Source organism: Tinamus guttatus, unplaced genomic scaffold (assembly GCF_059628265.1).
Source record: "Tinamus guttatus ecotype Peru unplaced genomic scaffold, ASM5962826v1 Tinamus_guttatus_pri_ptg000629l, whole genome shotgun sequence".
NCBI classification, from domain to species: Eukaryota; Metazoa; Chordata; class Aves; order Tinamiformes; family Tinamidae; genus Tinamus; species Tinamus guttatus.
The window spans coordinates 668,371-689,350 of NW_028289163.1; the positions used below are offsets into that span (position 1 = coordinate 668,371).

At 64.2% G+C, this 20,980-nt stretch overlaps 3 protein-coding genes across 5 annotated transcripts; 1 reads left to right on the plus strand and 2 right to left on the minus strand.

Moving 5' to 3' along the window:
- Positions 1-5,242: 5,242 nt before the first annotated feature.
- Positions 5,243-11,436, minus strand: CHTOP (chromatin target of PRMT1). Of its 2 annotated transcripts, none has more exons than XM_088535519.1 (6): positions 11,322-11,436; positions 10,238-10,319; positions 8,644-8,797; positions 6,785-6,968; positions 6,548-6,685; positions 5,243-5,617 (listed from the first exon to the last, which is right to left on the minus strand). In XM_088535519.1, exons 2-6 carry the CDS (start codon positions 10,300-10,302, stop codon positions 5,415-5,417), a joined length of 744 nt encoding a protein of 247 aa, XP_088391645.1. In that variant the 5' UTR covers positions 10,303-10,319; positions 11,322-11,436; the 3' UTR covers positions 5,243-5,414. The 2 variants fall into 2 exon arrangements, with proteins under 2 accessions (XP_088391645.1, XP_088391644.1); XM_088535518.1 differs by having other exon boundaries at positions 6,785-6,971.
- Positions 11,437-12,017: 581 nt separating this feature from the next.
- Positions 12,018-12,474, minus strand: S100A1 (S100 calcium binding protein A1). Its single transcript, XM_088535543.1, has 2 exons — positions 12,307-12,474; positions 12,018-12,224 (listed from the first exon to the last, which is right to left on the minus strand). The coding sequence occupies exons 1-2, from the start codon at positions 12,445-12,447 to the stop codon at positions 12,018-12,020; spliced, it is 348 nt and encodes a 115-aa protein (XP_088391669.1). The 5' UTR covers positions 12,448-12,474.
- Positions 12,475-14,208: 1,734 nt separating this feature from the next.
- Positions 14,209-16,902, plus strand: LOC148592199 (protein S100-A14-like). 2 transcript variants are annotated; one of them, XM_088535383.1, is made up of 4 exons: positions 14,209-14,248; positions 15,184-15,268; positions 16,511-16,657; positions 16,731-16,902. In XM_088535383.1, exons 2-4 carry the CDS (start codon positions 15,236-15,238, stop codon positions 16,848-16,850), a joined length of 300 nt encoding a protein of 99 aa, XP_088391509.1. In that variant the 5' UTR covers positions 14,209-14,248; positions 15,184-15,235; the 3' UTR covers positions 16,851-16,902. The 2 variants fall into 2 exon arrangements, with proteins under 2 accessions (XP_088391509.1, XP_088391510.1); XM_088535384.1 differs by lacking the exon at positions 14,209-14,248 and adding an exon at positions 15,057-15,073.
- The last annotated feature ends 4,078 nt before the right edge of the window (positions 16,903-20,980 follow it).

The following is a 20,980-nucleotide window of genomic DNA, read 5'->3' on the forward strand; positions in this document are numbered from 1 at the left end:
CAAGGCACCGCGCGGCACGGGGTGCCCGTCACCTGCCGCCACCGCCGGGGGTCCCGCTGCGGCGCGCGGGGTGCAAGGGAGCGGGGCTGCACGTGTGCAATGGTGCACGCGTGACAGCAGTGCAAGGAGAGTGTGCAATGGTGCACGAGTGACAGCGGTGCAAGGGCAGCGGGCCTGCACATGTGCAATGGTGCATGTGTGATACTGGTGCAAGGAGAGTGTGCCTGCATGTGTGCAATGCTGCACGCATGACAGCAGTGCAAGGAGAGTGTGCAATGGTGCACGAGTGACAGCGGTGCAAGGGCAGCGTGGCTGTGTGTGTGCAATGCACACATGGCAGCAGTGCAAGGAGAGCCTGGTTGTGTGTGTGCAATGCTGCATGCGTGACAGCGGTGCAAGGGCAGCATGTCAGCCCGTGTGCAATGGTGCAAGCGTGACAGCAGTGCAAGGGCAGCGTGGTTGTGTGTGTGCAATGGTGCACGGGTGACAGCGGTGCAAGGGCAGTGTGTCTGTGCGTGTGCAATGCTGCCCGCACAGCAGTTGTGCCGGGGGAGCGTGCATGCACGGCGTGCAGCGGTGCACGCACATCAGCTGTGCAAAGGCAGCACACCCACGCGTGTCCCTGCCACGCGCGTGCAGCCCGGGGTGTCGGCGGGTGCCCAGCGCGTCCCCGCGCGCACCCGTGCTCGGACCGTCCCGTCCGTGGGAGCCCCGCGCGGCTCCGGCGGCGCCGCGGCCGGCGCGGGGGGGTCCAGACTAAACAGAGTCGCCGGGCGCTGGCGCCACCGCTTAACCCCTCGGTGCCCCGGCCCGTCTCGCCGCCCGCCTCGCCGTGTCCCGCCCGGGGACCGCGAGCACCCCGGGACCGGCCCGGTGCCGCGGGGCCCCCGTCCCGCCCGGCTCCGCGCTCTTTTGCCGCTGCGGCCGCCCTGGGCGCAGCGCTTGTGGCCGCGGAACGTCCTGGGGCTGGAGGCAGCCGCAACGAGCCGCGTTCCCCGCACCGGGATCCGCGTCCCCAGCACCGGGATGCGGGAAGCGCAGGCCCCGCCGCCCACGGGCCGCTCGGTATCAGCGCGGCCGAAGCCCACGGAGGAGCCCGGGGAGGCCGGATCTGCCCGCGGGGTCTCCCCTGCATCGGGGGGAAACTGAGGCAGGAGCCGCCGCGGACTCGGCCGCTTGGGCGCTCCCGCGATCCGGGCTCGGTTTAGGGGCCAAAGCGGCGGGGCCTCCGGTTCCCGCACCCCGCTGCCGGGGGCGGCTCGGGCTCCTGCAGCCCCGGGCCCGGCGCCGTCTCCGCGCTCTGCGTGGGCAGCGACGCCTCCGAGCGGCTCTTTTGTCCCGCGGCCGCCGGGTGGCTCCGGGAGGGGACGCGGGGGGGGCCCTGGGGCCGCCGCCGCTCCCGTAACTTTCCCGGGAAGCGGCCGGAGGCTCCGCTCCGGCACTGCCCGTCCCGGGGAGGCGGCGGGACCCCCCGCCCCGGGCAGCGCCGCGGACGGGGCCGTGCGGGGGCAGCCGGGCCCCGCGGCGCCCCGCTCACCTCCGCCGCCCGCCTTCGCTCACTCCGCTTCTCGCCGCATCTCCGCCTGCCGCTCCGCAGCCCCGGGCGGGCTGCACCGAACCGTCCGGATGGGGATGCTCCGAACCGGGCCGGGCTGCACCGAATCGGACCGGCCGGGCCGGGCTGCACCGAACCGGACCGGGCTGCTCCGAACCGGGCCGGGCTGCACCGAACCGGACCGGCCGGGCCGGGCTGCACCGAACCGGGACCGCCGCCGCTTTCCAACTTGTTCGCTACAAAAACAAAAGGAGCAACCGGAGCGCGTGAGGCCCCGTCGCGCCGCAGCCAATGGGAGGCGCCGTGACAGGCGGCAGCGGCGCCGCCAGCCAATAGCGGCCGCGCTAGCAGGGCCCGCGGCGCAGCCCCGAGGGGCGGCCGCGGCCCCGGGCGGAGTCGCGGTCTGGATCGGGATGGGAATCGGGATGAGGGATCGGGATGGGAATCGGGATGAGGGATCGGGAAGGCCCCGCTCTGAGCTCCCCGGTGCAGACCCTTCCCCAGCGTCTCAGCGCTGCCTTCCTCGGGGGAGGAGTTGCAGGATCTCCCCTCCCCTTCCAAGCCTGGTGTTTCTGGCCCTTCCCCACCCTGCTCCGAGGGCCCTTTGGGGGCTCAGAAACAGCCGAGTGCTGCGTTTTGGGGACCGGCAAACGTGTTCCCGGGGCTGTGGAACGGGTTCAGGGTGTGCGGCGGCAGGGGAGACCCCATGCACCAGGCTGAACCTTCACACACAACTTAGAATATGCAGCGAAAGGCGATTTGGGGACCCCCTCGTCCAGTGTTTGTGCAACCCCCAGACTCATTAGTGACTAGGGAGGAGCTGCTAATGAGCCAATTATTCAATTAACTGTTCATGAGCTAATCATTGAGTGTGGATGAGCTGTTCCAGGTGATGGCAGGTTGTGACAGTGACTGACTGACAAGCTGGGCAGTTGGGCACATTGTGGGCACAGCAGTGCAGTGGGGGACACACAAGCGCAGCAGACACCATCGGGGCAGTCCAACATTTTATTGCAGGTGCAGCCAGTGCTTCCAGCTCAGAGCAGGGAATCATTAGTCAGCAGGAGTCAACACACATTCAATATTCCTAAGGGAACTGCTCCATGAGGACACGCCATCAGCAGGGAGGTGACACAGGGAAACCCAGGAGTCACCGCTGCAGCCCCCATAAACAAGTTGTTCTTTATTCCATAAACCAGTTAACAAGATAATTCAGATAAATCAGATCTAACAAACAGGCTTATCACATAAACAGAACTAACAAGATAATTTGGTGTGATTTATCTATGAGTTAAACAAGTTGGTTGATCACAAACACAATTAACAAGCTGATCAGCTCCAGCAGCTGACCAAGTTTATGTTATTTTCCCTTACAGCCACACACAGGTTATGGTGCAGTCACACAGGTTATGGTGCAGTCACACAGGTGCTGGAGGCGCCATGCGGTCCCTATGGATAGGGACGGTCCCTATGGATTCCATAGGCGCCAGGCTCGGTGCGCACGAGCCCCGGGCACCCCCGCGCACCCCATCCCCTGCCCCCGGCCCCCCGCTCGTTCCTTACCGGCTCCAGCGCTCGAGCGGGGACAGGGCCGAGCCCCGGCCGGGCCGGGACCGCGCTCGGTGCCGCCGCCCGGAGCCGCGAGCGCTGCCCGGCCGGGACCGACGCCCCCGGCCCGGCCCCGGCTCCGCCGCCCGCCCCGGCACTCGCCGTCCCCGCGGGACCCCGGGGGCAGCGGCTGCTCCCGCTGCCGGGAAGGGGCCCCCAACCGGGGCGGCTCCGGCGCTGCCTCCGGCTCCGCTCGGCGCTTCCGCCCGTGCCGGTCCCGGCTCTTCCAGCAGAGCCGCAGCCCCGCGCGCACCCGGGACCGGCTCCTGCTCTCGCGGCTGCTGGTTCCGGTCCGGTCCCGGCTCCCTTTGTGGCTCCGGTTCCGGTACCGCCCCTCAGCACCGCCCCCCCCGCCGCGCACGGCGGCGCCGCCTGGCGGCCGCTCCCGTCCCCTCCCACCGCCTCGCGTCGCCATTGGCTGCGAGCCGGCGCAGGCCCCGCCCCCTCCTCCGGTGGCCCCGCCCGCGCCGCTATCCCTCACAACACAATGAGCACCGGCCTTATTAGCATCTCATTTGCATCTCCTTACTTGGTACGCGGGACCTTGACGCTTTCGTGGTTCCCCGATAAAACAGCCCCGCCTCCTGCCGTTTGGTCCCAGTCCCGCTGTCCCTGGCTCCGCCCCCACAGTCGGCTCCACCCCCACTGCCCCTAGCCCCGCCCCTCCACGTGCACCAGTTCCCCCCCACACCGCTTGGAGCTTCTGAAGAGCCAGTTCTTGCCTCATTAACATAGAATTTGCATCTCCTTAGCAGCTCAGGAGCCTCTCCCCCCTCCCAGGCTGGAACAGCAACACCCCTCTAGACTCCCCCAAGCAGACAACAGCGCTGCCTGAACAGCCAGTGGCGGCCTCATTAACACCGCATTTGCATCTCATTAGCATCTCACTGGTGGGGTAGTCTCAGCCCTCTTCCCAGATCCTGTCCCCCTTCCCTGGCAGGATGGGGCTGAGCCGAGGACGGGCGACACGTGGGCCCTATGGGGTGTGAAGGACAGGATGAGGAGCCGCGTGGTCCTGGGGCGCATCCCGGCTTGGAGGGGCGACAGCGGGACAGGGGCGGCAGCGGGACAGGGGCGACAGCGGGACAGGGGCGACAGCGGGACAGGGGCTGCTCCCGGCTGCAGCAGGCGCCTCCACCTCTCCCAGGAGGGGGTCCGGCTTCCTCCGGCCCCTCCACAGGGACCGAGCCCCGGGGACCCCATCCAGGACAGCAGCCCAAGCGGCTACTTCCCCACTGCAGCATTTCCAGGGGGAAAGGAAAAGGCAGAGTCCGCAGTGTTTTTGCAATTATTTCTCCCTTGTTACAACAAACCAGAAATACAAGATTCCTTTCAACTGGAACGGTTCACAGAATGGCTGAACTGAGAACGCGAGGAGCGGGGAGGCGCGGGCCCCGGCGGCTCCCCGAACCAGCGCGGGCGACACGGTGACACGCAGAGCCGCTGATCCGAGGGGTCCGTCCTGGTTACGCTGGGGAGCAACAGCATTCATTAGCTAACGAGTTTTGGACCCCATGTTTTACAGAGACGGTTCTACCATGATTTGCTTTCTGGGGTGTAATTCTATGTTCCTGCTTCCTACTGTTTTAAATAAAGGGTTGCTCTTCCCCAGATCAGTACACAGAAACCACTGGTGCCACCCACTCTAAAAAGAACTGGAATTCGAGCTTTACCTAAAGTGAAACCAAAACAAACTCAAGAAGCCTCCAAACTGCAAGGCCTCTGCACTACTTGGTAACAGAACACGAGCTGTGAACGGAGGGAACTTCGGGTACGAGACAGCTTGGCAGCACCTAGGGAGGAGCGCGGTGCCTCGGGGCAGCCCCGCTGTTGATTTGCTTGAGGAGGGTCAAAACAAAATGATCGGCGCAGAACTGGGCCATTGGGTCACACGAGGGGCACCAGCACGTGCTCCGTGCCCCGTGTGCGGCACCCCGAGCACGGCGCGCGGGAAGGGGCCTAGGGAGAGCGCCCGCCACGCGCCAGCGCCCATGTCAGTGGATTAACTGCAACAGATCTGTCTCGTTCTTGCCTGGAGTACTTAGGAAAAAATATATATATATAAAAAAGAACCGAAGAAGTTTCATACAACACACGGTATCAAAATGTTAGAGGAACACACTAAGGTCTCGGTAGAACCGGGCCGCTCCCTATCCCTGCGCGTCCTTGCGGCACGAATCGGGGGTTCCAAGTTTAGCTTACGGGTATGGACATACACACTAACTGCGACAAGAGTCTTTCGGAGCGACCTTCAGTCGTTTGTTTCCGGGTCTGTCTGAGCCATGTAAGCATCCAGCTCAGCGTCGAGGTGTCCTTTCGTCTTGGACATGTAAGCATCCAACTGGTTGTCCAGCTGCTCCTTGGTCAGGGCGGGACGCGCCGATCCTCTGCCTCGGCCCCGGCCTCTGCCGCGGCCTCCGAAGGCCCCTCTTCCTCGGCCGGCCATGCCACGACCTCGAGGCAAGACAAGGGGACAGTCACCGGCTGCGCCGCGCAGGGAGAGCCACCGGGTCGCTCCTCCGCGGCCACGCTGGCCCCTTCGAGCCTCTTTTCCTACAACCCCCTCGAGTTTTGAGCCGCTTCCAGTCTACACCTCCAGCAGGCTGGAAAGGGACCACAGAGATCCAGCAGGCTAAAAAGAACCAGCTAAAGCTACAACCAAAATCGTCACGGGAGCTGCAGGTTCCCGGAGACGGCTGCAACTCTTAGAAACATTTGGCCGATCTCAAAGGACCAGAAACTTTGGCCTAACAGAAAGAGCACTTGGCTACTGTTCTAAGCAAACATCTGTGCAAAGCATCAACAACCCTAGCAGCAGCTGCCCCCTCCCTGGCTCACTCTGATCCACTCTCTGTTGTTGGTGAGAAGGAAGTTTGTTTATCCAAGACTCGCTTTTTATCAACAAAAACACATTTTTTGAAGTCTGACATTCAATCATCATCAAGAAAACTGCTCACTGGCATGCAGCGGTTCGGTCTTCTCCTCTGCTAAGTTTCCCTAGCACTCACTACTCAGTTTAAGCCTTAGGCTTTACAGAGGCTCCTTCAGACGTGGGAAGACAGTGCACTTCATGGGAATTCTGTCTGCTGCACTATTCAGGGCATCAAGCAGCTCCAGAGCGAGCTGCAGCAGGGACGATGTCACGGACACTCCTCAAAACCCCTCTGGCAACAGTGGGAACAGCCAGGGATGTCACTTGGGCACCAGGCCCGCTAAAACGCTCCAGAAAAGGGAGCCTCCTTTAGTGCTACACTGAGCCCTGCTTCAAGGATGGAGGGGTTTAGTCTGCGTGCACTCACGTGTACTAACCTACAACACGAAAATAAGAGTGAAAACTCGTCCTGCCTCATTCAGTGCCCTCACTCGTGCGGTTCGTGCACTCACCTCTGCCGCCGAGTCCTCCGCGGCCCATGGCTCCTCGGCCCAGGCCACCTCTCCCAGGGCCACCGCGGCCCCTGATGCCACCTCTTCTCAGGCCCATCCTTGGGGACATCCCGCGTCCTCCCCGAAGCAGGCTCTGACCTACAAGAGCAAAGCAAGCCGGGGCAGGCAAAGACGTTATTAATGGTGAAGCAGGAGGCTGCGTGGAGCGACGCCGGGAAGGCTGGGGCCAGCACTGACCTCGGAGCGGGATCCCTCCTCGCAGCAGAGCCCGCGCTCCGCGCCCGCCGCGCATGGCTCCGCGGGGCAGCCCCCTCTGCCCCATGGACATCCCTCTTCCTCCCATGGCTCCGCGAGCGAGCGGTCCTGCCGGGCGGCCCAAGCGTGCCTGGATGTTACTCTTGCCGAGGCGCTGCTTTAAGCTCTTCTGGAATAAAAGATTTTTGAGGAAGAGAGAAAGTCATGTAGCAAACCCAGACTCGCAATGTGGAGAGCGCAGCAAGAGGTGTCACAGACCAGCAGGAGGTCTGCGAGCGTCCAGGACCACCACTGCTCCACCAGCTCCCCAGGCCTCAAAAGGAGGATCCACATGGCTTAGGGAGGGGTATTTTGGGAAGGTGAGAGAACAGGGACCTTTCCCGGAGGCTTGCAACTCCAAAGGAAGCATCCTTCTCACTTTTAACAGCACTGCCCAGTCCCAATCAAAGCACTTAATCCACAAGGCAGCCTAGTAATGCTTCTTCCTTTAGTTCCAGTAATCCTCCGAGCTAGAGAGCAGCCACAACCCCAACGGCAGCAGGAGCCCAACCTGCCTCCCCAGGGCAGGGGTATCCGCTGCTGCTGCGGCCCTTTCCTGGCCAGGCTTCCACAAAGACCAACGGCCAGCCGGGGAACACGGGAGCTTTCCCGCTTTCCCAAGAGCGGACGCTCCGCAGGAGGAAGCCATCCCGCACCGCGACGACTTCGGAACAGCACGGGCTGCTCTCACTGCAGGGTCCAAGGCTCACTAAAACTGCGACAGCTCTACCAGCCTGGCTGAACTGCTCCCCTCAGAGCAGGGCCTTCTGCAGCTGCTACAGGATTTAGGTTTCACTGCCGCAGGGCTTGGACATTCCCTCACTCCTCCAACAGCTGCAACAGGCTCAGATTTTAGCATCTTTGGCCCTGCTTAGCAGGGGATGGAACTGGAAAGAACATGTACACTCCAAATCCAGCTCAGTTTCCACCACTTACCAGAGCGGTTTAAAGAGAAACTTTGCACTGAACCGACCCAAGAGCCAGCGTCCTTCTGCCTAGCTGAAGTGGGAGCATCCTGCTCTGCTCCAGCTACCAAACACACCTCTAAACCACAGCCCTCCCAGTCTCACCGTGAAGGAGCTCCATTAAAGCAGCCTGTCTCTTCCATACCGTTTTTTTAGTTATTGCTACAGCAGTTTTGCCCACCTCGACACCCTCTCCTACCTCTCCAAGCCCAGAGCTATGGATAAGGACATCAGAAGCATTTGATTTCTGTTCCAGAAGCGAAAGCCAACATGAGGACCACACAGTACCCTGCAACTCTAACCACCAGAACATGGGATGATGACCTACTTTTTAAGGAGAATGTTACACTAGCCCTTAATTTAAGCGGGCCCCGAATGCTAGTTTGTGCGAGCAACCAAAATCAGTTTGTTCATCTGGTCCTTGCAGCCAGCTGCTACCAAGGGAGGGCACCAAGAGAGGCTGGTGTTGCAGGTGGGAGCAACCACCTCGAGCGGACAGTACGTCCTGGGAACAACCTGCAGCAACTGTAACTGCAGCTACATTGAGGGATGAAGCACTCGGCAGATCCAGAAACTCAGAATGAGAACGTTTCTCTGGAAAAATAGAGAGGAGATATGAACAACCAGCACAAAAACGATTAATTCAGTACTATTAACCAGTAAGTTACAAAGCATTACTTAAGTGGAAGAAAAAAATCATCTTCTGTCAGCCCCTTCTACGCCTCTCATCCTTAAATTTCAGGGACATTTTTAAAAATCCACCTTATCCCAAAACTTCATTGGCTGGCAACAGGCATCATCAGCTGGCTGCAGGAAAATGTGGTTATTTTCTCTCACCTGTTTAAGCTTCAAAGCAGCCTGGACAGAAGGTCTATTCTCCATCTGCTGGGCCAGTCTTCTGTTTCTGGCACTGGCTAGCTGCTGCTGCTGCTGCATGGTAGCCCGAATATTCACCGGCATCGGCTGTTTGTTCTTCAGCATGTTAGTAAAGCTTCAAGGTCGAATAAAATGGGTGTTTAAATAAAGCTTTATTACACACATTTACTGGCATTTCATGGTTCTCAAGATTGGATCTCCAGATCCCATGAACCTTATGTAAAGAGTGGTACTTAGGTCACGTCATATGTGAGTTATGTATTCCTTGTTTTCCACAAGTGTGCAAGAACTGGAAACTCAGAAATGATGTGCATTAATTCAGAAGTGATAAAAGTTTCAGGTTACTGATTTTCGAAATGGAAGAAGGAATGAAAACAAGCAATAAGCAGAGATGACCATGATAGATGAGAGACAACACTGCGAAGGAGAAAAGCAAACTGAAACCTGACTGCAAAATCCAAAATAACCTCAAGGAGTTTAGAAAATGGTTTAAAGACTCAGTGCCAGGAGGTGGCTCTATAAAGGTCACTGCCCTGAAGACAGACTGGTGCCATGAGTGGACTTTTTAACAACAAAAAGTAGTTTTTTTGGCAATTTCTTTGGTGCATGAAGGATTTTCTGCCTTTAAAAGCTATAGGGACTAGAACATATGATAAGATGGTAAGCTTCCTTAGCAGCAAACCATCAGCTTTCTGCTGTGTCCTGGGAGCTACCCAGGATGGCAAAATAAAGCACTGAAGAATGAACGATATGGACTGATCAAACCACAACAGGCTGCACTGCTCCTCACTATTCCTCTTCTCCAGGAAAAAAGCCAAGTGCTGGTTCAGACTAAACCTCACCCGAGCACTGGCTGGAGCAGGAACTCCATCCAAACTGTTCCTTTTTCCCTAACTTAATATTAATGTAGTTAATCCAAGAGCAATTAGTGAGAAAGGGAAACAAAACTGAAGCAGCGCAGTTAGTTGCCACTGTAGGACCACAAAAGCTCAAGGGCATGGAAGAGCAGAAGGATATTCAACAGAAGAAACAAAGAAATCAGCACCAAGAAGAGAGAGAGATGGAGATGGAGCAAAGCATTTGCCTCTTACAAGGCCCAAAACATTGTTAAAGGGCCTTTGGGCTTGTTCAGTGGCCTGCCGAATGCCTCTTACAGGCTGGACCACATGCACGTGTGTCTGCCTCGGACAAAGCAGCAAGCCTCCTGCAGCTTGGGTAACATGCTACCGTACTGCAGCGCCAACTATATAAATGTAAAAAACATGTGGAAGAAAAAAGGGAGGGTGCGAGGTCTCTCTTTTTTGTTATAACACATCCCACCATATTTACGTGTCGAATAGCTTAATGTTAACTGCTATGGATAAATCTCTCCAAAACAATTGCCCTTTTAACCTTGTGTACCACATTTGTTGCAGCTTAAGACAGAGGTGCATAGCCATCTGCTTGTTATAGTGTGGTTAAAGTAGGGCAGAAACCACGTTGGTTTTTGGAAACCAGATAGTGATAAATAAGTAAAAAATTTCTTATGAGCTGAAGCTGCTGTTGGCTTCCTCACCGCTCGTTCAGAGACATCTTGGTGGTGCTCTTTAGCACAACCTTCGGTGCTGACTGTGCAGCCATCTTCAGATCGAGAGAATCTGCAAGACACAAGAGCTAGATTTAACAAAAGAGCAGGAGAATTTGCATTTAAACACCCAAAAACCTGCATTCCACACCTGCTCCTTTTGCGGAGGGAGCCAAGCATTCGGCAAATAAGACCCTATTAGTGCCTTTCTCAAGTTTCCTCGATCACCACCGCATTATAGCACAACTTTCTCGGGTTATTATCTCCCCTTATGAAAGGTTTCTTTTCTGAAAGAGAAGGTTTGCTGCTGGCAGGGATAACGTGCAGGAACACAGCCTGCCAGCACCCAAACACCTCACCTAGCGCTGCGCCTGGTGTCACTTCCAAGCAGTTAACAGCTATAAAGTGAAAAAAAAAAAGGGGATTCCACTTGGAATATGCTTTGAACTTCATTACCAAGCCATTCTTTTCCCCGCAGAGGCCCTGTACGGCAGTGAAGCACCACAGCCACATCCCCTCTTGCTGCCTCAGAGGTGCCATAACCGGACACGGGGACCCGTGTTTGTCCCGACACCCTTAAGGGGCAGCTCTGGGCCACGGCATCACCCACGAGGGGGGCGATCGGTTCCAGACACGGCCGTTGTTACCCTCGGGGCAGGTTCTGGCAGGGGTGACCGACCCCTAAAGCACAGCGCCTCGTTCTTACACTGTGTGGACCATCTAGGTGACTCACGGAATCATTTATCCTCGAGCTACTGGTGACAAATAACGTTTTTTTTCCACGTTTCACAGTCCTTTCAGCTAGGAATTGAGCAAATCTGTTGCAATATTCCCCCCCCACCCAAAAGGAGGCAAAAAGCGCTTTCAACCCCCCTTTTCCCCGACCCTCGCTAACGGCCCAGCGGGAAACCCCGCTCAAGGGTCCCCCGAGCCCCGCGAGCAGCACGAGGCCCCGGCGAAGGGCGAACTCCGCGCGGATCACCTCATCCCGCGGCCGCGCGGCGGGCCCCGGCCCGAGGCCTTCCCGCAGGGAGGCGCCGGCGCCGCGCCGCAGGGGCCCCGGGGCCGGCCTTACCGAAGCAGACGGTCGCCAGGTCTCCGGTGGGGCTGCCCGGGGTAGCGGAGGGGCGCGGGGGCGGGCGCGGGGCGCGCTCCGGTGCCCTTGGCCCTCTCGCCGCCGCGCTCGAGCACCCGCGACAAAATGGCGGCGCCAGCGGCCGCGAAACCCTCCCCCTTCCCCCCGCGGCGAGCCCGGCAAAATGGCGGCGGCGCGCAGGGCGCAGGCGCGCGGGGCGGTGGCCGCGACCACGCCCCCCTCGCCGGCGGGGGCGGGGCCGGGCTGTGACGCGCGCGGGGCCGCGTCCTCGGCCATTGGCGGACTGCGGAAAAGGGGCGGGGTCTAAGGACTAGGCGGGGTTTGCGGGAAAGAGGGCGGGGTTTGGGGAGTGGGCGGGGTTTGGGGAGTGGGCGGGGCCGCGGCGGGCCCGGGGGTCGCCCCGACGGGGCGGCCTCGACGCGGGCCCCGTTTTTGCCCCCTCGGCGCCCGGATCCGCGGGTTCCCCCAGCGGGTCCCGCGGGGCGTCGCGGTGCTCCCGCCGCTCCCTGCACCCACCGGGGCATCGCTCCGGCGGGAAGCGCCAGCGCCCCGAGCACCCCCGCGTCGGGGGCTGCGCGGCAGGGGGCGACGGACGGATCCCGGCCCCTGCCCGCCCTCCCCGCGCCCTCCCGGTGTCCCCATCCAAGGAGATGGCCGCAGGGCGGGTCGCTGCCTTTATTGCGGATGCCAGCGGGACGCTCCGGGGGGGATCCGCGGAGGGTGCTCCGGATCGGTCCCTCCGGCGCGCTCCCAGAAGAAGGCGTTGCAGGCCACGGTGAGCGCGGCCACCAGCGCCACGTACTCCTGGAAGTCCAGCTCGCCGTCGCCATCCTCATCCAGCTCCCGCAGGATCCTCTCCACGCTGCCCGCGTCCCACTGGCTCTGCGGGGACAGCAAGCGCCGGTGCAGGGGGACAGCGAGGCCCGTTTGTCCCCCGTTGTGTGGACCCGCGCGCCGGCCCTACCTGCAGGAAGCCGCCCAGCTCGCGCCGCAGCAGCTCCCGGAGCTCGGCCCGGCTCAGCCGGCGCCGGTCGCCCTCGCGGCCCGAGTAGCGGTGGAAGACGTGGATGAGGGTCTCCATGGCGGCCTCCAGCCGCGAGGCCATGGGGCGGCTGCCGGCGGCGCGCGCTGGGTCCCGCTTCGGATGGAGGATGTGCCGGGCAGCGCTGCAGCGCGGAGGGGACCGGGAGCTCCGCGTGTCCCCCCGGCTCTGCTGACGCTCCCTCCCTAATCACCCCGTGTCCTGCATGGATTGGGATAATGGGGCCAGCGCGGATCCTTCGGGAACCCCGGCTCCGCGGCAGGCCGCCTGTCCGTCGCCTCCCCCTCTGGCCCTGGGGGTATCCGGTGTCCTCGGAGCCGATCGGATGTCACAGCCTGGCTCCACGGGCCCCAGTGCAGAGAGGCCTCTTGTTGTGTGACGATCCGATGCCTTTCCCAGCGGGAGAGGTTGCTGCAGCAACAGCTGGCACCGGGAAACCGGAGCCCTCATCCGGACCCATCATCCCAACTGTCCTTGGGGCCGGCATCCGGGCGGGAGCGGGGCTGGCATGGGGATCCCGGCCTTGCCGCAAGAGCCGGGTGGTGCCGGGCTCCCTCTCTCCCACATTCCCGTCCTCCCGGCGGCTGGGCGCTAATTGCATCCCGCTGCCCTCCAGCCCGCTTCCCGTTCCCGGCGCGGCCCCGGCTGCCTGCGCTCGTCCCGCGGGAAGGCGCCGGCGCAGCCGGGGCCGCGCGGACGGAGCGGGGAGCGGCGCATCCCCTTCCCCGCATCCCTGCGGCTCCGCGGCCCCTTCCCGGGATTGCGGCCGGGCTCTTGCCCAAGCGGGTGGCACACACCCTGGGACAGCTCCCAGCCTCCGCGGCTCCCCTGCTCCCAGATAAACCAGTTGCTCCAGTTGCTGGTGCTGGGGCTGGGCCCATCCTGCCTTCCCGAAGGCTCCGACGGGCCATGGGATGCGGGAAGGGGCTGGGATCCGGGAGGCCTGGGGAGGCTGTGGCTGCAGGGAACTGCGGGGGGTTCCGGAGCGGCTGCTCCTCCCGTGCCGGCTGCTCCTGCCTGGCCCCATCCTGGCACCCCGAATTCCAGGGCCGGGGAGTCACGGACCTGCCTGGCACCCCGGGGCTGGTGACTCATCCCGGCGGTTCCCCAGAGCTGTCGCCGTGTCCGGACGCGGGACTCTGCGGAAGTGCCGGCCCCGTCCCCTCCGTCACCCCGGGCGCAGGGCCGGGCCGGATGGGACCGCAGGAAACCCATTCCTGCCCCCTGAGCTGGAGCCGGGGCGGGAGCCGCGATACTCCCAGCCCTGTGCCCGGGCGCAATGAGTGCGTCCGGCCTCAGCGAAACCGGGCCGGCCGCGCCGGCGCCTCCCCGGGGCCGGGGTCCCCCCAGCGCCTCCGGATGGGAATGCGGTTTGGAAAAGCATCTCCTGGGATGCCCGTTGCGGCATCCGTGTCCCGCGGTCCCCGTGGGAATGGAGGGGACCTGCTCCAGCTCCCGGGAAGCAGCCTGGGCAACCGCGGTAAAAATACCGTGTGATTAAAGGGAAACGCCGGGGTAATTCCCACCCCCTAATTAATTTGGATTAATTAATTTTTTACAAAGCCCACTATTAATAGCGATGATGTCAGCGGGTGCCTGAGTCACCACTCTCACTCGGTGCGGGTCGAGCTCGCCCGGGTCTGCGGTGGCGCCGAGCTGAGGCCGGGCCGCACTCAGTGCATGTGTGTTGGGGACAGCGTGCGCTGGCCGGGGGCCTTGGGCCGCTGCCTGCGCCGGGAAGGAGGAAATGATGGGAAGGGGGGGGATGGCTCCGCGCTGGGCGGCGTCTGCGCGTCCGGCATCCGTGTGTCCGTGCGGACGCCACGGGAAGCCCGGCGTAAATCCCTGCCTGCTGACAAGGCGGGTAAGTCGGGACGTCCCCTTGTCCCCTTCCTGCTGCCCCCTGTGCCCCGGGTGGCTCTGAGCACCCCTTGGAGCCAGCGGAGCCCCTCACCGGGGCGTCCGGCCTGCGTCGCGGCAGGGGCTCGGCGCATTCCCGGGTGCCGCTCGGCTCCCCGGTGCTGCTGGGGGCGCAACCGGAGCTGTGGTGACGCCGGGCGCTCTCGCGTCCCTCGACGGAGCGGCCGTGGCGGCGCCGGCGCTCACCGAGGTGGAGGCGGCCATCGAGGCGCTGGCCCGCGCCTTCCCGGCGGCGCCGGCCTCGGAGCTCGCCGGGATGCTGCGGCGGGAGCTGCCCGGCCTGGCCCAGGTGGGGGCTGCAAGCGCGAAGGCATGGAAGGGGGAAAGAGTGGGGAAAAGGGGCAAAACGGAGGCGCCGTCCGTGGATCCGAGCTGTGCTCGGCATGGGGCGGGCCGGGGGTCCGCGCTGACGCCCGCCCGGCTCTTCCCGCAGGATGCTCCATCGCTGCAGGCCGGGATTCGGGAGCTGGAGCGGAGCGGGGCGGCGGAGGTGCCGTTCGCGCAGTACTGGCGGCTGCTGGGGGAGCTGGCGCGGGATCTCCGCGCGGCGCGCGCGGGCCGCGGGGCGACCCCCCGCCAATGACCGCCCCGTTCCCGGCTCCGGCCCCGCGCGGCTCCTCGGGGCTCCCGGCCCGCGGGGGCGGCCGGGCGGGAGGCGTCTCCCGGCCCCACGCTGGCGCGCGGCCAGGCCGCCGGGCGCCCCACGCGCGCCGCCCCGGCGCATAAAACGCGCCCGCGCCGCGCAGCCCGCGCACACCCCGCCGAGCAGGTAAGCGCCCCGCGTCGCCGCGTCCCGGCCGCTCCCGCGGCCGCCGGGGCCCGGCCTCCCCGCGCTTCCCGGGGCGCCCATTCTGCTTTCCCCCCTCGCCGGACCCGCAGGAGCCTGCACGGACCTGTCGGATTAAGCGCGCCGGAGCCGCCGAGGAGCAGCATGGGCCAGTGCAACTGCCACAAGAAGCGCAAGGTCCCCGGGAGCCGCCGGCGCGCGGGGACGGGGGGCGCGGGATGGGGCGGATGGGGAGCACCCCACGATTCTCGCCATCCTGCCCATCCTACTCTATGGGGAGCAGCTCCCTGTGGGCCGCGCGGAGCCGGAGCCGCCGGCACGGCATTCCCTGCGCCGGGATCCAGGATGGCCGGCTTCTCCCGAACGGCACCTGCTGCTGCGGCCGGAGGGCCGGGGCCGCGGTGACTCACGGCCGCGGGAGGCTCCGAGGGGAGCGGGATGCGGCCCGGGGCCGCCGGGCGCCCGGCACTGACTCACGTCGCCGCTTGTGCAAAGGAGAGGAAGAACCAGTCGGGACGGCGGCGCTCCGCGCGCCGTGGGTGTAGCGCCCCGGGGACGCCGGCGCGGCCGCTCCTCGTGGGGCCGGTGGCCTCGCGGGGCAGCGGGGACAAGGGGGGACACTGCGGCGTCACTGCGGGGCCACCGGGTCCGTGTGGGGTGTCCCGGGCGCGCGGAGGGACGCGGCTCCTGCAGGGTGGAGCGCGGCCGCACGGGCTGCAGCACGTCCATGGGGAGGGACGTCCTGGCCCGAGGGAGGGACAACACGTCGGGATGGAGGGACGTCTTGTCTGGATGGAGGGACATCGCGTCTGGATGGAGGGACATCGTGTCTGCACAGGGGGCCGTCATGTCCCCGTGGAGGACACCATGTCCGCATGGAGGGACATCACGTCTGGATGGAGGGGCACCATGTCCCTGTGGAGGGACAGCGTGTCCAAATGGAGGGACATCATGTCCCTGTGGAGGAGCATCACCTCTCTAGGGTGGTATCATATCCATATGGGGCGAAGTGCAGCTGATGGAGCCCACATAGAGGGGTGGCACCTATATGGCCAGCTGGCACATCTGGACTATCACTTGTATGGTGGGATGTCACATCCATATGGTGGAATGTCACATCTGTGTAGCGGGATATCACATCTGTATGGTGGGATATCACATCCGTATGGTGGGATGTCACATCCATATGGTGGGATGTCACATCCATATGGTGGGATGTCACATCCATGTGGTGGGATATCACACCCGTGTGGTGGGATATCACATCCGTATGGTGGGATATCACATCTGTATGGTGGGATATCACACCAGTGCGGTGGGATGTCCCCTCCGTGCGGTGGGATGTCCCACTGGAGGGCGGGATGGGACGGACGGCTCCTCTGCATCCCAGCCCGGCGCTCACGCGCACGCTCCACGCAGGACGGCCAGGAGCTCACGGACGTGGAGCGGGCCATCGAGACCGTCATCAACCAGTTCCACTGCTACGCGGTGAAGGGCCAGAAGGAGTACCTGACCCCCAACGAGATGCGCGAGCTGGTGGTGCAGAAGCTGCCCCACCTGGGCAAGGTAAAGCGGGGGGCGCGGGGCGGAGGGGACGCGGCGGGGGGACCCGGCGCCGCTGACCGCCCCGCGCCCGCAGTCCGTGGGGCCGCTCGAGGAGAAGATCGAGTGCATGGGCGACCCCGACGAGGCCAAGCTGGAGTTCGGCGAGTACTGGGACATGATGGGCGACGCGGCCAAGGGCTGCCACAGGAAGTAGCGGCTCCCGCTCCGCTCCCAGACGCCGCCGGCCCCGCGGCGCTCCGGCTCCCCGTCCCCGTGCCCTGCTCCGGCCCCGCCGCTGCCCGCTCCGGCCCGCGGCCGCGCACGGAGCGGGATGGGCACCCGGAGCCGCCCGGCTCCGTCCCGGGGGGCTCCCGGCTCCGCTCCCCGATCCAGCCTCCGGATGCAGCTTCCCAGTCCCGGAGCGGCCCTGGAGCCTCCCGCCCCGCTCCGGCCTCGCCGCCGCTGGAGCCAGGCGCGTCGGTTGTGGCCGGCGGGCTTCGCTCGCTGCCGTTTTTGTATAAATTAATAAAGGAAAAGCCTGGCGACAAGAGGGCAGCGCCTCGTGTGTCCAACGCGCTGCGCGGGGCGGGCGCTGGGCACCGCTCGCGGCCCCGGCGGGAGGGCTCGGGGTGCGTGGGACTGTGTGGGTGCTCACTGGGTGCCACGGGGGTGCATGGGGTGCTGCGGGGGTGCTGCGGGTGTGCATGGAGTGCTCTGGGTGTGCACGGGGTGCTGCGGGTGTTCACAGGGGCTTAGGGCTGTGCACTGGGTGCTCTGGGTGGTCACTGGGTGCTGCGGTGGTCACTGGGTGCTCTGGGTGTTCACAGGGGGTTAGAGCTGTGCACTGGGTGCTCTGGGTGTGCGCGGGGTGCTCTGGGTGTGCACGGGGTGCTGGCGGTGTTCACAGGGGGTTAGGGCTGTGCACTGGGTGCTGCAGTGGTCACTGGGTGCTCTGGGTGTTCACAGGGGCTTAGGGCTGTGCACTGGGTGCTCTGGGTGGTCGCTGGGTGCTGCAGTGGTCACTGGGTGCTCTGAGTGTGCACGGGGTGCTGCGGGTGTTCACAGGGGGTTAGGGCTGTGCACTGGGTCCTGCGGGTGGTCGCTGGGTGCTGTGGGTGGTCACTGGATGCTCTGGGTGTTCACAGGGGGTTAGGGCTGTGCACTGGATGCTCTAGGTGGTCACTGGGTGCTCTAGGTGGTCACTGGGTGCTCTGGGTGGTCACTGGGTGCAGCCGGGGTGCATAGGCCGTGTCAGACCCCAACAGTGCCGGAGGGACATGGGATGCCGACAGGGAAATCCCACCAAGCAGGAAAGCGCAGGATTCCTGCTAACTGCAGCAAACTGGAAAGCAGTGACAGCCATGGAGCCTCGTTAGCGGGGATTCATTCCCGCGCCCCATCAGCGAGGTTAGGGAACGTGTGCAGGGAGCAGCGCCGGGCCAGGACGGCAGCATTGGAAGGAGGGGACGGGGACGATGCCCCCATGGGCGGCCGGCGCCCTGGCGGTGGCAGCTCCGTCGGGAGCCGCAGCCGCCTCCGGCCCCGCGCCCCGGGGCCGGTTGCACAAGGAGGATGAGTATTTGTCGTGCCGGCCTCGGGAATTAATGCATGGAAATTAGGCGGGAAGGTGTGGCGTGGGCTTAATGGGAGGCAGGAAATGTGTCAGGGGGGCCGAGCGGCGGGAGCGGGAGAGGCCGCCCGGACGCCTGGGCCCCCGCCGCCGCTCCGGGCAGGCTGCCCACGCGGCAATTGGCCCGTGGGAGTGGGGGACTCCTGGGCCTTGGTTCCGGCCGCTCCCGGGGTGACAGTGACGCGGAGACCAGGGCAATTCCTGTGGCATGAGACATCCGCGATAACGACCTGTTGCAGACGGGAAGTCCTTGGAGACACCAGGGTGGCACAGCCGGCTGACCCCTCGGTGTGCTGGGAAAGGTGGAGGAAGTGGGAAAGGTGCCGCATCCCACGGAAAAGCCCTTGCATGCAGGGATTGGGTACAGGAACCTCTGGCATGGCACATCCAGATCCCACCATGGTGCATCCAGATCCCACCATGGCGGTGCAGATCCCACCATGATGCATCCGGATCCCACCATGGTGCATCCAGATCCCACCACAGTGCATCTGGATCCCACCATGGCACATCCAGCTCCCATCATGGAAACATCTGTATCCCACCATGGTGCATCCAGATCCCACTATGGTGCATCCAGTTCCCACCATGGCGGTCCAGATCCCACCATGATGTATTCGGATCCCACCATGGCACATCCAGCTCCCATCATGGCACGTCTTTATCCCACCACGGTGCATCCAGCTCCCACCACGGTGCATCCGGATCCCACCGTGGTGCTCGCAGCCCCCGGGTGCCCCCGAGGTCCTGGGGAGCCCCGATGGCAGCAGCCGCGGCCATGTCGGGTGCTCGTACCCGCCCTGGGTGCCCTGTAAAAATAAGGGCCTGGCTGGGTTGTGCCACTGCCAGCCCCGGGATGGTAATGACAGCGTGAGTCACGCTGAGCTGTCCCCCGCGGGGGCCGGGAGGGATTCCCACCCTCCCGCGATCTTGCATCAACGGCGGCACCGGAGCGCTGGAACGGGGCCGCGCTCGCTGCTGCCGGGATCGGCGGCTGCAGCGGGGGTGTCCCGCGGTGCCGAGCCGCGCTCCGGCTCCGGCGCGGCCCCTTCCCTGCGGAGCCTCCCGTCCCGCCCCGTAAACACGCGGCTCCCCGCGGCGCCGCGTCTAATCTCGGCATCGCGGCTCGGGCCCCGGCCGACGCGCAGGGCTGCAATTTGCAGGGACAATTAATTAAGGCTGCAAGTTCCCGAGCCGGAGCTGCCGGCCGCGGAGCTGCCCCCGCGCCGCTGGCTGCAGGGGCCCTCCCTGTGGCAGCATGGGGTGTCCCCCGTCTTCCTGCCAAACTGCCCTCCGAACCGCTCCGCTGAGCCCAAAACGATGCCCACGGGACCAGCCTGGCACATGCGCCAGCTCGGGGGGCTGCAAATGGCCCAGGGGGCTGCAAACGGCCCAGGGGGCTGTAAACGGGCCGGGGGGCTGCAAATGGAGTGGGGGGCTGCAAATGGGTTGAGGGGCTGCAAATGGGCTGAGGGGCTGCAAATGAGCTGGGGGGCTGCAAACGGGCTGAGGGGCTGCAAACGGCCCAGGGGGCTGCAAATGGTGTGAGGGGCTGCAAAGCTCCCAGGGGGTTGCAAAGGGGCCGGGGGCTGCAAGGGGGGCTCTGCCCCGCGGTGCCGCTCGCCGGGCCCGGCCGCGTGTTGCAATCGGGGCAGGTGAGCGGCGCCGGGAACGCCCCGGCAGCGTCAGGGCCCCGGAAGGGCGGGAGCCTCTTTAAAGGCGGCCGGGCCCCGCGGTATGGGTGCGAGGTGAGGTGAGCGCGGTGCCCGTGGTGCCCATCCGGAGGCAGCCGGCAGCGCACGGACGCGCGGAGCGGGACCCCCAGGTAAGGCCTGGGATGGCCACGGGAACGGCCCTTGGGGGAGCATCGGGCAGCGGGTGCTGCGGCAGCCTCCGGCGTGGCGGGACGTGTTGGAACAGGACGGGAAAATGTCGGAGCTGGATGGGTGGGAATACGGCGGCGCTCCCACCAGGATCAGCCACCACTACCGTGCTCCAGCAAAGGGGCCATTTCCCCAACTCTGTCCCGCTCCAGCCGCTGGGCTTTGCATGGGAGGACAGACGGATGGAAAAAGGGCGACGACGCGGAGATGCCGGCGAGCCCCGACTTGCCCGGTCGCTCGGCTTCGCCCCCGCCGCAGCGGAGCCGGGACGCCGTGGGGATGGGCTGGGCGCGCTGGGAGCAGGGCGATCCAGACGGGATGAGGATCCCACCCTGCAACTGTCGGATTGTGCCCAGATGCCGGGGGGGCCGGGACGGTGTTCCCGAGTTCCGGAGCTCACCCGGCGCAGGAAAGCGCCAAGGCCGGGTCAGGCCACGCAATTCCCCTTCCCGTCAGCACACATCCTGCCGGGATCCAGTGCCGGCTCCTGGGTCGGCTCCATCCTGCCAGGTCTATCCTTAGGAAAGGGCTTCCTGGTGCGGCCAGCAGGAGCAGGTAAAAATCCCTGCGGATGAGGCCGGAGCCAGCGGGGGGAACCGGCCGGTAATTCCTGACCTGCCGCCATTCCCAGCCCCATTCCTGGCTAATGAGCGCCGGCCTGGGGCCAGCGGGAGCGGGCGCTATGGGGCCATAATTGGGATCCCAGCACCAGCGCGTGGGCACCCGCAGCACAGGCGGGACGTGTGGGGCAGTGATGGGGGGTCCCGGCTGTGCCCGGGGGGCAGGACCCCCCGAATGCAGCGCGGGGGATAAGGCTGAGCCTCCCGGCAG

What these genes read in the sequence shown, in the direction of transcription:
- LOC148592199 (XM_088535383.1), top strand. Translation starts at nt 15,236, where the DNA reads ATGGGCCAGTGCAACTGCCACAAGAAGCGCAAG. An exon ending in ACTGCCACAAGAAGCGCAAG is followed by an intron (nt 15,269 to 16,510) that starts GTCCCCGGGAGC and finishes CGCTCCACGCAG; the next exon opens with GACGGCCAGGAGCTCACGGA. An exon ending in AGCTGCCCCACCTGGGCAAG is followed by an intron (nt 16,658 to 16,730) that starts GTAAAGCGGGGG and finishes CCGCGCCCGCAG; the next exon opens with TCCGTGGGGCCGCTCGAGGA.
- S100A1 (XM_088535543.1), bottom strand. Translation starts at nt 12,447, where the DNA reads ATGGCCTCGCGGCTGGAGGCCGCCATGGAGACCCTCATCCACGTCTTC. An exon ending in AGCTGGGCGGCTTCCTGCAG is followed by an intron (nt 12,225 to 12,306) that starts GTAGGGCCGGCG and finishes CTGTCCCCGCAG; the next exon opens with AGCCAGTGGGACGCGGGCAG.
- CHTOP (XM_088535518.1), bottom strand. Translation starts at nt 10,302, where the DNA reads ATGGCTGCACAGTCAGCACCGAAGGTTGTGCTAAAGAGCACCACCAAG. An exon ending in CTGCTTTGAAGCTTAAACAG is followed by an intron (nt 6,972 to 8,643) that starts GTGAGAGAAAAT and finishes CTTTTATTCCAG; the next exon opens with AAGAGCTTAAAGCAGCGCCT. An exon ending in CGGAGGACTCGGCGGCAGAG is followed by an intron (nt 5,618 to 6,547) that starts GTGAGTGCACGA and finishes TCTTGCCTCGAG; the next exon opens with GTCGTGGCATGGCCGGCCGA.